The sequence below is a fragment of the Neolamprologus brichardi genome, chromosome 20, assembly GCF_056152115.1.
Source record: "Neolamprologus brichardi isolate AB-2024 chromosome 20, ASM5615211v1, whole genome shotgun sequence".
Taxonomy (NCBI): domain Eukaryota; kingdom Metazoa; phylum Chordata; class Actinopteri; order Cichliformes; family Cichlidae; genus Neolamprologus; species Neolamprologus brichardi.
In genome coordinates, this window is record NC_142123.1 from 8,210,628 (window position 1) to 8,223,693 (window position 13,066).

Sequence of the window (13,066 nt, forward strand, 5' to 3'; positions counted from 1 at the left end):
TGGCATTAACAATAAATACAGGATACGGAGCTTGAGGTGGGGAACCTTTAACTTTGTCTTTAAACCATGGTTTAAAAACAAAGAGAGGCAAGGCTCAGATGGACCTGTGCATAACAGGATTAATGGATATTCTGGACAAAGGATGTTGAAGATGACAGAAGAGGACTGAACAAAATCACCTTTATTAAAGAAAAGACCTCATATCAATAGAAAATGTTTACAAAAACTCCATAATTAGTCCAAGTATTAGTACAAACTCACATACAGCAAATACTCAAGAGAACCTAAGAGTCAGTAGTTTTGCAGACATACATTAGTCATAAGACAGTGTCCCATTTGATAATTAAAATTTCATTAGAAGCAGACAGAAAACAGAAAATAATTACAATTAACATATTTTCAAGTTAGTCTTGTACCACATGTTGCCCAGGTGCAAAGTGCTTTTATCTTATGATTTCTTTATGAATCACCAAACCAAGAGTAAAAAAGTGAAGTAAAAAACTACAACACTTCAGACAGAGACATTTTGCATGGAAGGACAACAAGTCGCCACTGTTTACAAATCAGGCATTTTATAAAACCAGTCACTGGAAATTTGGTTTATAATATTCAGAAAACCTTAGAAAGGGAAATGTGTCGTGTGCACTTTCTGTTTTGGTCCAACAGTGACAAACTGAAATGATTTCATGTTTTGTTAGCAATAAAAAGTGAAATGCTAGTGTTTACATCTTTGTTACTCCCACTGGAAAAATAAAAGTGCGGCAAGTATTTCATTAAACAAACAAACAAAAAAAAAAAAAACAACTTTGTCTCGGAACAACGTGAACAATGTCTCAGCCCCATCATCCGCAGGGGAACCCATGTTAGTGCACCAATTTCTTAACCAGATGCATGCATAATACTGAATTATTAAATAAGGACTGGCAGTCTGTGCAAAGTCTCTCTATGTAGGGTGACCCGATCCCAAAAAAAGAGACGGTGGGGAACTTTTTAGCTGGACAAAAATTGATTGTGGCAGTTTCCATCACATTTACGAAAATCATCTTTCCCTGATGGGCAGAGCTACATGACTCTACGTGGGACTAACCCTGCTGTCTTCAGACAGTTTGATTAGAAGCCAGACTTTATAGACGTGCACATCCTGCAGAGCCAATCAAAATGTGGGACACACACACTTTGCAATCCATTATGAAGAGGGTCATCTGGACACCCTGTTTTCTACATGAGCTCCTATAATGTCCATCCTCAAAGCAGCAGCCCTGGTGACTCTGAATATGAACACTGTGAGTACTTTAAACGTAATATATTTGTGCGTTACAGTGACCGATCAATAGTCAGTAGTAATTTTTGGACTAATTTTTCCTCTGTTGGACTCACCAGTGAAGGTTTGTACATTTTAAATAGTGGGCTAAGAATGAAGGGGCAGTGCTGGCAAATACGGGATCGTTTGAAGGAACACTCAGCAGCACCTATACTCTATAAGTGTCTCTCCTAACCAGTATAGTACTTGGTGGGCACAAAGGGCATCTTGCTGACGGTGGCCGGCACTGCCTTTTTCCTGACCTCGACCTGGATGGCTGTTCCATTTTTGGCGAACGCTGCATCCACGTAACCCATGGCAATGTTCTTTTTCAGGCAGGGAGAGGGGCAGCCGCTGGTCACCTCACCTGTACAAAACAAAGGAATTTGTCTTTCCAAAGAAATCCTGTTGTATAGTTTTTTTTCAGTCATTTATTTCTATATGACAGGCACTGTCATGTCTGCAATCATGCAGCGTGTGAAGAAACACTTAACAATCATCTCACTGACATTTGATATGATACCACAGAAATACAAACATTGCGATCGTATCTATTTCAAAGCCCTAACATGTAAGATTTGAAAATGTCTGAGTCTGGAGACCCCAATTGGCAACATCATAACAGATACTGGCAAACAACAATACTCTCATAATTGTTGGGGGGGGGTATGTTTTTATGTCTGTGTTTGCACATTCTGACCTATGACCTTTCCATCAGGGCTGAGAATAGGCGTATGCTGCCGGACTGGGGGGCCGGTGGACACCAGACCCACTCTCTTCCTGGCTGTCTTGGCTTTGATCTGAGGTATGATGATGTCAGCACCGGGGAAATCTTTGGCCTGGCGTCTGCGCTTTCCTGTGTGTGAGACACCAGCAGTTCATTGACAGACTGAATGAAAAGGCAGGCGTGCACAACAACATCTGGGATCCTCTAATTAAAAAAACAAAATAAAATAAATCTTATGTGTAATTCCAAATTATCAGATGGTGGTATCTAATTGGTATGCAATTGTGAAACTATTAGGAAAAGATCCTAAGACATGTGCTGCTTCTCGCCTTCGGAGACCAATCAGAAGAACGTTTACCTTTGAGTGACGCCTTAGTCGACAGCTGCTTATTAAGTGGCAAATAAAAGCAAAATAATTTAAATGTTTTCAAATCACAAGTTTCATGACAGCCTCACACAAAAGCAGCTGTTAGAAAAAAAGAATAAACGACCAAAAAAAAAATTAAACCCCAACCTATGGTCCAGACAAGCGTGGCCTCCACAGGTGTAGTGGTCTCATCGATGTCATTGCCATAAAGACAAAGCCCCGCCTCCAGTCGTAGGCTGTCCCTAGCTCCCAGCCCGGCCAGCTTCACCTCACTGTTGGTCAGTAGCTTCTCTGTCAGCTCCACCACTCTGGACTCAGGGACGGAGATCTGACACACAGAGACACAGGCAAACTGTAGAGCCACGTCTTTAGCCAAGTACCTTTAATGTCAATAAAGTTCAGAGAATTACAAATTTCACCTCAAAATTACATCTACGCATGTAATGATACATAGTGCAATTTATACCAGTTTTGGAGAAGTTTACTACAGATCTGTCAGCCACAGACCCTGGTGTGTGTGTAGGTTGATGTGGGAACTATTTTATATCTGCCAATCAAAAGACGTGCAGCTAGCTAAAAGTAAGCTAGTTTGTGTAATGAAAGCTTCACAGGATGCAAACCTTCAATTACACAATCTCTTTATTGTACTGAGTGATACAGCTGGCTGCTGTAATTAGGCCAACAGAAAACATTTTCTAGATTAAGTGCTCACAATAAGGTTTCTGGATGTTTTGAGTAAGAATTTCTGGAACAAGTCATTGAGGAGTCTTTTTGTCTTGGAAAACGATAGAGCGCCATCTAGTTCTGCTATATCTACAAGAAACCAGGCAGATCCAAAAATTAAACTGAATCTTGTTGTTAACAATCAAAGCAGCAGTCTGCAGAGAGGACGTTTCCTCAAACATGATTTGCATCAAATGAATGCCAGAATAAGTGCAAGTGTATCAAGCCTACTTCAGGATGTTGATTACATATTAAGAAGAAGTTGCTGTCAGGTGCTCCCTTATTCACAAGGGGTCACCACAGCAGGTACCTCTCCATGTTTTATTTGTCAGATTTTTTTATTTATTTTTTCAAACAGGAGAATCAGCTTCCTGACACAAACCCAAAGAGATTTGTGTCTCCTCCTGGACACAAAAACCAGCAAACTTTAACTTGTTCATCAAATGTTTAAGCCGCCTCAATGGACTCAAATTGTGGTCATAAATATTTTGTACTTGTAAATCAGGATTTGTATGTGTAAAAAGAATTTGTGTGTGTAAAAAGATTTGTGTGTCAGAGATAGAAACAACAAGGAGCAGGTGCATCTAGTACAAGTAGAGCTGCTGCAAAAACTCACAGAGCTCAGCAGCCAGCGCAACAAATTCTGGATCCTTGGCCTTTAGTTAGCAGTTAGCATTAGCAGCACATGCTGCCGCCAATGTGAAAGGACCTTGATGCTGCGCACTGTGACTCACAGCAATGGTCCCGAATCAGCACTAACTTTGTGTTAAACTAATCCTAAAGTAATAATGGTATTTCTAACCACTGATATACCACAACTTCATCCTTTCAACAGCTACTGAAAGTTAGGGGACCTAGCTGCTATTGGATATTTATATAGAGATCCTCTAGCTTCAAACTGCATTACCCTTCAGAGACCTGCAGTTCAAAAAAGCGCCCCACCGAAAGCCAAACCCATCTATTCTCTGATTGGATAGTTAAATTTGTGATTGACATGACATTGACCAATCAGATGAAAGGAAGAAAAATAGACAAAAAATTATTTTGCCTAAGTCCACACACAAATCTTTTTTTTTTTTTTTATGCACACACAAATTATTTTTACACATACAAATCCTGATTTACAAGTACAAAATATTTGTGACCACAATTTGAGCCCATAAGCTTCACTACAGGGTCACTCAACATTAATTACAGATTAATATTTTAACATTTTTAAGAGAAACGGGTAATTAGCTTGATAACTCAAACCGTTACAATAAGTATAGTAAACAGATGTGAGCCTGAGCACCAAGTGAAATGAAGACAAAGAAAATCAAGCTGCCACCATCGCTGTGTAAGATAGATGGAGAGATCCAACCACATCCATCCTGCTTTCTACAGGAGTTCAGAGTGTTCAGACAGTGCAAAAAAACATCACTTCTTTTAGTAGATCATTCATATGGAACAGGTTCTTCTTTTTTGAGCGGGTGCATAACTGATTTGACTTTGGCCTAACATTTGGTTTTGCATTCGTGGTTTCAATAGGTCACATACAGTGGGGCAAAAAAGTATTTAGTCAGCCACCGATTGTGCAAGTTCCCCCACTTAAAATGATGACAGAGGTCAGTAATTTGCACCAGAGGTACACTTCAACTGTGAGAGACAGAATGTGAAAAAAAAATCCATGAATTCACATGGTAGGATTTGTAAAGAATTTATTCGTAAATCAGGGTGGAAAATAAGTATTTGGTCACCTCAAACAAGGAAAATCCCTGGCTCTCACAGACCTGTAACGTCTTCTGTAAGAAGCTTTTCTGTCCCCCACTCGTTACCTGTATGAATGGCACCTGTTTGACCTCATCATCTGTATAAAAGACACCTGTCCACAGCCTCAACCAGTCAGACTCCAAACTCCGCCATGGCCAAGACCAAAGAGCTTTCGAAGGACACCAGGAAAAGAATTGTAGACCTGCACCAGACTGGGAAGAGTGAATCTACAATAGGCAAGCAGCTTGGTGTGAAAAAAATCAACTGTGGGAGCAATCATCAGAAAATGGAAGACATACAAGACCACTGATAATCTCCCTCGATCTGGGGCTCCACGCAAGATCTCATCCCGTGGGGTCAAAATGATCATGAGAACGGTGAGCAAAGATCCCAGAACCACACGGGGGGACCTGGTGAATGACCTGCAGAGAGCTGGGACCAAAGTAACAAAGGTCACCATCAGTAACACACTACAACGGCAGGGAATCAAATCCCGCAGTGCTAGACGTGTTCCGCTGCTGAAGCCAGTGCATGTCCAGGCCCGTCTGAAGTTTGCCAGAGAGCACATGGATGATACAGCAGAGGATTGGGAGAATGTCATGTGGTCAGATGAAACCAAAGTAGAACTTTTTGGTATAAACTCAACTCGTCATGTTTGGAGGAAGAAGAATACTGAGTTGCATCCCAAGAACACCATACCTACTGTGAAGCATGGGGGTGGAAACATCATGCTATGGGGCTGTTTTTCTGCCAAGGGGACAGGACGACTGATCCGTGTTAAGGACAGAATGAATGGGGCCAAGCATCGTGAGATTTTGAGCCAAAACCTCCTTCCATCAGTGAGAACTTTGAAGATGAAACGAGGCTGGGTCTTCCAACATGACAATGATCCAAAACACACCGCCCGGGCAACAAAGGAGTGGCTCCGTAAGAAGCATTTGAAAGTCCTGGAGTGGCCTAGCCAGTCTCCAGACCTCAACCCCATAGAAAATCTGTGGCGGGAGTTGAAAGTCCGTGTTGCTCGGCGACAGCCCCAAAACATCACTGCTCTTGAGAAGATCTGCATGGAGGAATGGGCCAAAATACCAGCTACTGTGTGTGCAAACCTGGTAAAGACCTATAGTAAACGTTTGACCTCTGTTATTGCCAACAAAGGTTATGTTACAAAGTATTGAGTTGTATTTTTGTTATTGACCAAATACTTATTTTCCACCCTGATTTACGAATAAATTCTTTACAAATCCTACCATGTGAATTCATGGATTTTTTTTTTCACATTCTGTCTCTCACAGTTGAAGTGTACCTCTGGTGCAAATTACTGACCTCTGTCATCATTTTAAGTGGGGGAACTTGCACAATCGGTGGCTGACTAAATACTTTTTTGCCCCACTGTATGCCTCTTTTAGAGATGCACTGTTTTCCATAAATGGCACTGTATCTGAGCGTGTGGGCTTTTGCACAAGTCCCAGTGGTTAGCTCACTAAAGACCAGGCCTAATAAGAGTTACACACTGAGGTTAGAAAGAAATAACACACTGTCCAGGCAATAACGGACATTCGAGGACTTGCACGGGCTTTTGGTTGGCAGAGGGAGTAATGGGGGACAGGGCCTGCAGAGAGGCGTGGGACCCCACAGAACTGCTTGCCAATACAGCCTTTTTTAAAAAACCACTGTCCATTAAACACAAGTTATAATACAAAACTAGTTGTCCCAAAGCATGAAAGAACCTGCAAACACACACATATGTGCTCACCTCCACCCCGTCCTCTCCAGTGTATCCACATCGAGTTAGTCTGCAGTCAGGGACACCGAACACCGTGGCCAGGGCAGAGGTCATGAAAGTTAGCTTACTGAGGTCCTCCTTCAATCCCGCCTGGAGCACCTGAGACATAGTGGGACCTGGAGACATGCAAATAAATTCTTATTTGCAAGATCTGAGACACATTAACTGCAGGAGTTCAAAAAGAAAAGGAAAAAATCCGAAGCAATAGCCAAAATTCATGGATGGACGGAGAAAGAGCGAACGAGGGAAAGCAAAACCAGAGGAAAGTAAAATAAGATGAAAAGGAAGCAGGAAGAGAAGTATAAAGGAAAGGAAGTGATGAAGACTATAGTAAGAGCACCGATGAAAAGAAAAAGAAAGCGGACTGTCGGACAAATATTCTACCTTGCACAGCAATCAGTGCGCAATCAAGAAACTCCAGATCCACATCAAAACCTGCATATTTGAACTCTGCCAGTTTGGCCTGAAAACAAAAACACACCCACACACATCAGATGCTTTTTAACTCTCAGCCTGTTTGCTACATACTTTTCTTGAATTCACCTTCACATGAGCAGAGTCCTTGTCAGCACAGCCGGCATTGGAGACAACGTAGAGGTAGCCCTGGTCCGTCTTCGTCACAATGAGGTCATCAATAATCCCACCTTGCTCATTAGTGAAGAGGGTCAATGTGCCCTTGGAGGTGAGGCAAGAAAAGAAATGAAGGAAACAGAAAAAAGGACACTGGACATCGTGTTTATGTTAAGTTTCTCGTCTTTAAGTCTCTCTTGCACTCACTGGATTAGCCAATACTCAGAATAACTGAAAACCCAACTCAGTGAAGATGCTTTAAGAGAAACTTCAGATTTAGACAAGCTGGGAAGGTCTTTTGGGGCCATTTCTAAACAACTGCAGATTCCAAGATCATCAGTTCAAACAACTGAAGGAAAGACAAACAATCCAGGAACCACAAGGACTCAAGTCTGTATAACTGTATACTGCTGGAACGCCATCATCACTGTCCACAGTGAGGTTTTATGTGGCTGTGAACTAAAAGGGTACCAATTAAGAAAGAAGCACACGCTCCAAAATCAGCATCTTCAAGCTTGAATGGAATTTGCAGCTGTTCACATGGACAAGAAAAAGTTTATATGTCAGATGAGAAAAGCTTTTTTGGCCACAATGACAGGAGTTATGTTTGGAGGAGTAAAGGTGAGGCTTTACTACTAGTGACATTAGTACATTGCACAAAATACTTTGAATAATGAAGAATGAGGACTATGTCCAAATTCTTCAACTTCACCTCAAGTCAACAGCTAGATGGTTGAAACTTAGGCTACGTTCACACTGCAGGCGAAAGCGCATCAAATCCGATTTTTTTGACCCTATGCGACCCATATCCGATCATGCTATGACAGTGTGAACGGCGCAAATCCGATATTTTCAAATCCGATCTGGGTCACTTTCGTATGTGGTACTGAATCCGATACATATCCGATGTTTTAGAAAGCGACTGCTGTTTGAACGGTCAGGTCGCATTAAATCCGTCTTTTACGTGACCGACACAAGACAGAAGCCAATTATCAGCGCCGGAGAAGACATCGCGAACGCTTCCTGGCCATCCGGTGTAGATGTCAGTGAAATTGTTGGGAAGACAACGTTGGAGAAACGTGAACATTTTATTTGTACTGTATAATCTGCAGATTCTGACAGAAATCTGCAACTATCCTTTGAAGCACCTCTCCTCTTTTAAACAGCAATAAGGATAATTATTAGGTTATTTACATTATTATGTAAATAACAAAATAACTTAAAGCAAAAATTGGGAAACGTAAAGTCCGAAACAAGTCTGTGTATTAAGGGCCATCAGTCAAACAATACTGTTTGCTCTGGGTCTAAATAGAGCACGTTGTGTGTGAAGTCTTCTTTTGCGCATGCGGGCCGCTTTGAGCGTTCACACTAGAGTTTGCTGTCGCATTTTATTTGTAGTGTGAACACGCAGACAAAAAAAAAAATCGGATTTGATCAAAAAAAATCGGAATTGAGCATTAAGACCTGCAGTGTGAACGTAGCCTTGGACACAGTTGGGTGCTCACGCAGATCTTGGAACTAGGGGTGGGTTTTAATTACAGGTTTATTGATTAAAATTGATTCTAGCTTGGATAACGTGATATCGATTCATTAAAATCCTGAATCGATTTTTAAATATAAATGTATTTTGCCCGAAACGCCAAAATCTCAGGTTAAACCTCACAAAATTTCAACAACCACCAAACAGCTTAAACAGTAAATGAGAGCAACAAAAAGCGGGGAGCCGCCGAAACATCAGAATCAGTGAGATGTCGCCTTCCTCACCCGACGGCACGGTCGGGGCTGAAAGCCGACAGCTCACTGACTCTGACGCGTCTGCGGGTCCGCGCTTTGCGTTTACATCCTTTTTGCGCTAGATTCTGAAGCTGCTGTTTTTATCTCTCTCCAAACAATATTGACTGAACCAGCAGCAAAAGAAGATCCAAACTATGCTTCACATAAACATCGTCATGAATTCCCTCTGACTTTGGCTGTTTTTCTTTCACCACGATTAAAAAAAAAAAAAAAAAAAAAACACCACACCACACTTCATGCACAGCTCTCTCTCTCTCTCTCAGTGAACTTCAAGAACAGTTTCCCGTCTAAAAATCTCTGTTTTCTGCATTACCGCAAAAGAAGCGCGTATTCTCGGCTTTTATATATTATAAAAAGCACTGTTTTTGTCCACTAGAGTGGGACTTTCACGGCATATTCTGCACCACATCTCTGTGCGTTCATCATTTGTTTGAAGCCAGCTCACCTCCTGCAACCACTTTTCCGAGAACACGCGCTTCTTTTGCGGTTCGGACTCCTGACATTTCTTTGGAGGTGGAGGAACACCAAAGTAATTGCTTAAAGGAGCTTGCTTCTTCGACATTTTTAAGAGTTCTAAACAAATGTGTGTCCTCCTCCAGAAAATCTTATGCAAACGCGCGTTGCAACTTCTTATCTGGTGCGCGTCTTTTATTTTGAAAGCGCATGCGCACCTGCGGACCACTTATGTGCACCCCTGTGTGTATACATACATACATGTATGTATATGTTTGAACCTCTGTGTATAAGAGAAAATCCAGTTCAATGTGGTCCAGCTAGTTTTTATTTTTTTTTAAGTTGATTAAAGATATATATCCTTTATAATCATTCACACAACGAGAGTGAACTGATGCCCTCATGCTGCAGTGGATACAGTCTCATTGTTTTTGTCTCTAAATACAACCGGCAGCTGCTTTAGAGGAAACCCTCTCAGTAAAAACTGTGTACACTGCCTGCTCAGCACCAGACGATTATATTTTTGGAAGGAAAAAAAAAATTGATTAAAGTCAACATGTGTGATCTTCTGCTAGTTTTGTGCTCACAGCTTCCCCTCACTTGCCTCAAAGTGAACAAAAAGTCAGTAAAAGCAGTTTTAAAACTAAACAATCGTTAACGTACCTGGTTGTCCTTGAGTTCTGCGATGTCTGCAACCACCAGTGACTCCATAAACTTCACCCTGTCTTTGCCGTGGACGTTGGTCTGACAGAGAAAAACAAAAAGTCTGTAATTAAATCTTTAACAGCAGCAGTTTCCTGGAGAGTTGGGTGGTGGATAAAAAACAGCCAGACACTATTAGACATTATTTTTACTCTGCCATGATGTGACTAACACATACATTTCTTCACTTGACACACACACATTGCTTGACACAAGAGTCACACTCTGCTCCCAATATTTACAGCAGAATATCTCAGAAAGTCTTAAATCCAAGTTGCGATGCTCTACTTGAAATCTGCACCCATGTTTAAGAGCGCATGCCTCACCTGCAACATGTGACTGACATCAAAGATGGAGCAGTGCTCTCTGGTGTGCATGTGAGAAGCAATGTGACTGTCTTTATACTGAACGGGCATACTCCAGCCTGCAAACTCCACCATCTTTCCCCCCCGCCCCCTGTGGAAGTCAAATAGTGGAGTCTTCTTCAAGGCAGTCTGGGGAAAAGAAAACATCAGGCTTGTAGTGAAAGTCCACAGATGAAATCCTGTGACTGCTGAGTTCTTGCATGCTATTAAATCTATTGAAGTGTTTCTAAAAGGTTTAGTATGTTCTGCAAATAACACAGTGAGCAGGAACATAATAACAACACAATTTTGATTAATACACAGCTCAGCTGATAGGCCTCTCTCTCATGCTCTCTTCAGTCTGACCTTTGAACCAGTTGGTGAAGGTGGGCTTATCAGCCACAGCAACAGCAGCGCGTTGTGGGACAGAGTGTGTCTGCACCTTTCCAAACTGTCCACAGTCAGCCGTTACTGCAAACAAACCGAAGGCATGTGGCTGCTCTGGTTGCAGACCCATATACTCCTAAGTCAGGGGTGTCGAACTCCAGGCCTCGAGGGCCGGTGTCCTGCATGTTTTAGATCTCACCCTGGGCCAACACACCTGAATCAAGTGATCAGTTCATTACCAGGCCTCTGGAGAACTTCAGGACATGTTGAGGAGGTCATTTAGCCATTTAAATCAGCTGTGTTGGATCAAGGACACATCTAAAACATGCAGGACACCGGCCCTCGAGGCCTGGAGTTCAACACCTGTGTCCTAAGTCTTTGTGGATTTATACTGCTTTGTACATGAAAGTGAAAGAACAAGACTGATCCTATATTGATCAACTGGTTTGACCCAAACCCTCTTTGCATACAAACCTACAAAAGCATAGGGATGTCATGAAGGAGTAAAAAGATGGATGAAAGGGTAAGTTGGCCCTGCGTTAAACCTTGCTGACAGTACTGCAGAGTCAGTCACTCGTGGTTTTAATAAAGCCATTTTGTGCAGCTCAGTGAAGTGAAGCAGACAGGGGGGGAGGGCCACTCTGCAGGGACAGAGATACATTATGTGTGCATGGGCGAGCCGTTGCTGTCACAAACTCATGTGTTAATACTATATTAATTCAACTCAGTTTTATTAATACAGCGCCTTAACCCTTATCACAACAGTCACCTCAAGGAGCATTATATTGTAAGGTAAACCCCTACAGCAATAAAGAGAAACCTCAACAATCAGACAATCATACCAACCCCCCAATGAGCAAGCACTTGGCGGCAGTGGAAAGTTAAAAGTCCTTTTTAACAGGAAGAACCAGGCAGGCCTCTGAGGTGACCTGTTGGGTGTGAGGGGAGGTAGACAGGACTAAAGACACACACAGTAGGCAGTAACAGTAATAGAGCAAGATTTCTTCAGAGAGTCAATCAAAAATATCATCTAAATCTCATTAAAGTACGTGAGTTACAGGCCTGAAATTGTCCTTTCACTGGAATTTCTTGAAATACAAAAATCTTATAAAGTAGGATAAACATACCACACGACCAAAGTTAGAGGTTAAAAAAAGTATTAATAAGTAATACTGAACGCGTGACAAATGAAATGAGTGAAAATTCAGCAAATAGATAAATAACTCATAACAACAAAAGGTGCGTGTGAAGTCTGACGCCCAAAGCCTTCGGCACACTTGCAAGGACTGAAGTTCACGGCTCTGCTTACCTCTGTGCTGGCAGCCCGGCTTTGTTGCTGCCTCCTCCCCGCACATCCAGCTCCAACGAACCGCAACAAACCGTCTCCTGCAGCCCGCAACCCGAGCCCCGAAGCCCCGGCTCCAACCGTCAACCGAGCCCACATCATGACACCTGAGTCCCCGCTAAATTCAGCACGCACTCTCGCTGCTCCTGACGGGGTAACACTTCCGCTGTGCTTCTAAACTCTTCACTCAGTGCAGCGTGAGCTCACCTAGCAAAACCATATGAAGCGCAACGATTAGCTGCAAGGACTTGTGGGTAATGTAGTTGCTGGACCGCTGGCGCGCAGACGTTTGCTGGTTGGTTCAGCAAATCACGCTCAATCTTATTAAAGAAAACACAACGTGGGTGTTACCTGAGATATTACTGGCTTCCCACTTCATTCATAAAATAAAATAAAATAATAATTAAAAAACATTTGTTTACCATGAAATTCTGTTGTTTTACGCATAAACAACAAATCCTTAAAGTTCTCTTTCTTTGGGAGACTAAATTCAGAATAAAAATTATTATATGTATATCAACTCAGTTTAATAAATGTGGAAATGTTTAGCTCTGGAGTGTTTCTGCTCTCGCATAGAGAAAAAACTGATTTTCAGAGCCTCGTGCAGTGTCAATATTTTTATTAAATACCAAAAATCTGTTAGCATAACTAGCGAAGAAAAGCCTGAAAAATTTGCAGATTGTGGCGATTCGATTACGACTTTAATGCTACATTTATGACTAGTTGTGCTAGGTGTGTTTTAATCTCAGCTGCTTCTTCTTTGAGCTGCTGCCACAGCAGATCATCTTCCTCCATCTCACCTTATCCTTAACATTCTTCTCT

The 13,066-nt window shown here is 42.0% G+C and overlaps 1 protein-coding gene across 1 annotated transcript; it reads right to left on the reverse strand.

Annotated features, from left to right (window-relative positions):
• Positions 1 to 170: 170 nt before the first annotated feature.
• amt (aminomethyltransferase) lies at positions 171 to 12,455 on the reverse strand. Its single transcript, XM_087834205.1, has 9 exons — positions 12,209 to 12,455; positions 10,495 to 10,662; positions 10,130 to 10,210; positions 7,193 to 7,324; positions 7,034 to 7,112; positions 6,620 to 6,765; positions 2,542 to 2,722; positions 2,001 to 2,156; positions 171 to 1,667 (listed from the first exon to the last, which is right to left on the reverse strand). Exons 1-9 carry the CDS (start codon positions 12,344 to 12,346, stop codon positions 1,492 to 1,494), a joined length of 1,257 nt encoding a protein of 418 aa, XP_087690331.1. The 5' UTR covers positions 12,347 to 12,455; the 3' UTR covers positions 171 to 1,491.
• Between the last annotated feature and the right edge of the window lie 611 nt (positions 12,456 to 13,066).

Excerpts from the sequence above, each read along its gene's own strand:
- amt (XM_087834205.1), bottom strand. The coding sequence starts at position 12,346 with ATGATGTGGGCTCGGTTGACGGTTGGAGCCGGGGCTTCGGGGCTCGGG. Across the intron at positions 10,663-12,208 it reads GCCGGGCTGCCAGCACAGAG|ACTGCCTTGAAGAAGACTCC; the intron begins GTAAGCAGAGCC and ends TCTTTTCCCCAG. Across the intron at positions 6,766-7,033 it reads CGCACTGATTGCTGTGCAAG|GTCCCACTATGTCTCAGGTG; the intron begins GTAGAATATTTG and ends GCATGTCTCCAG.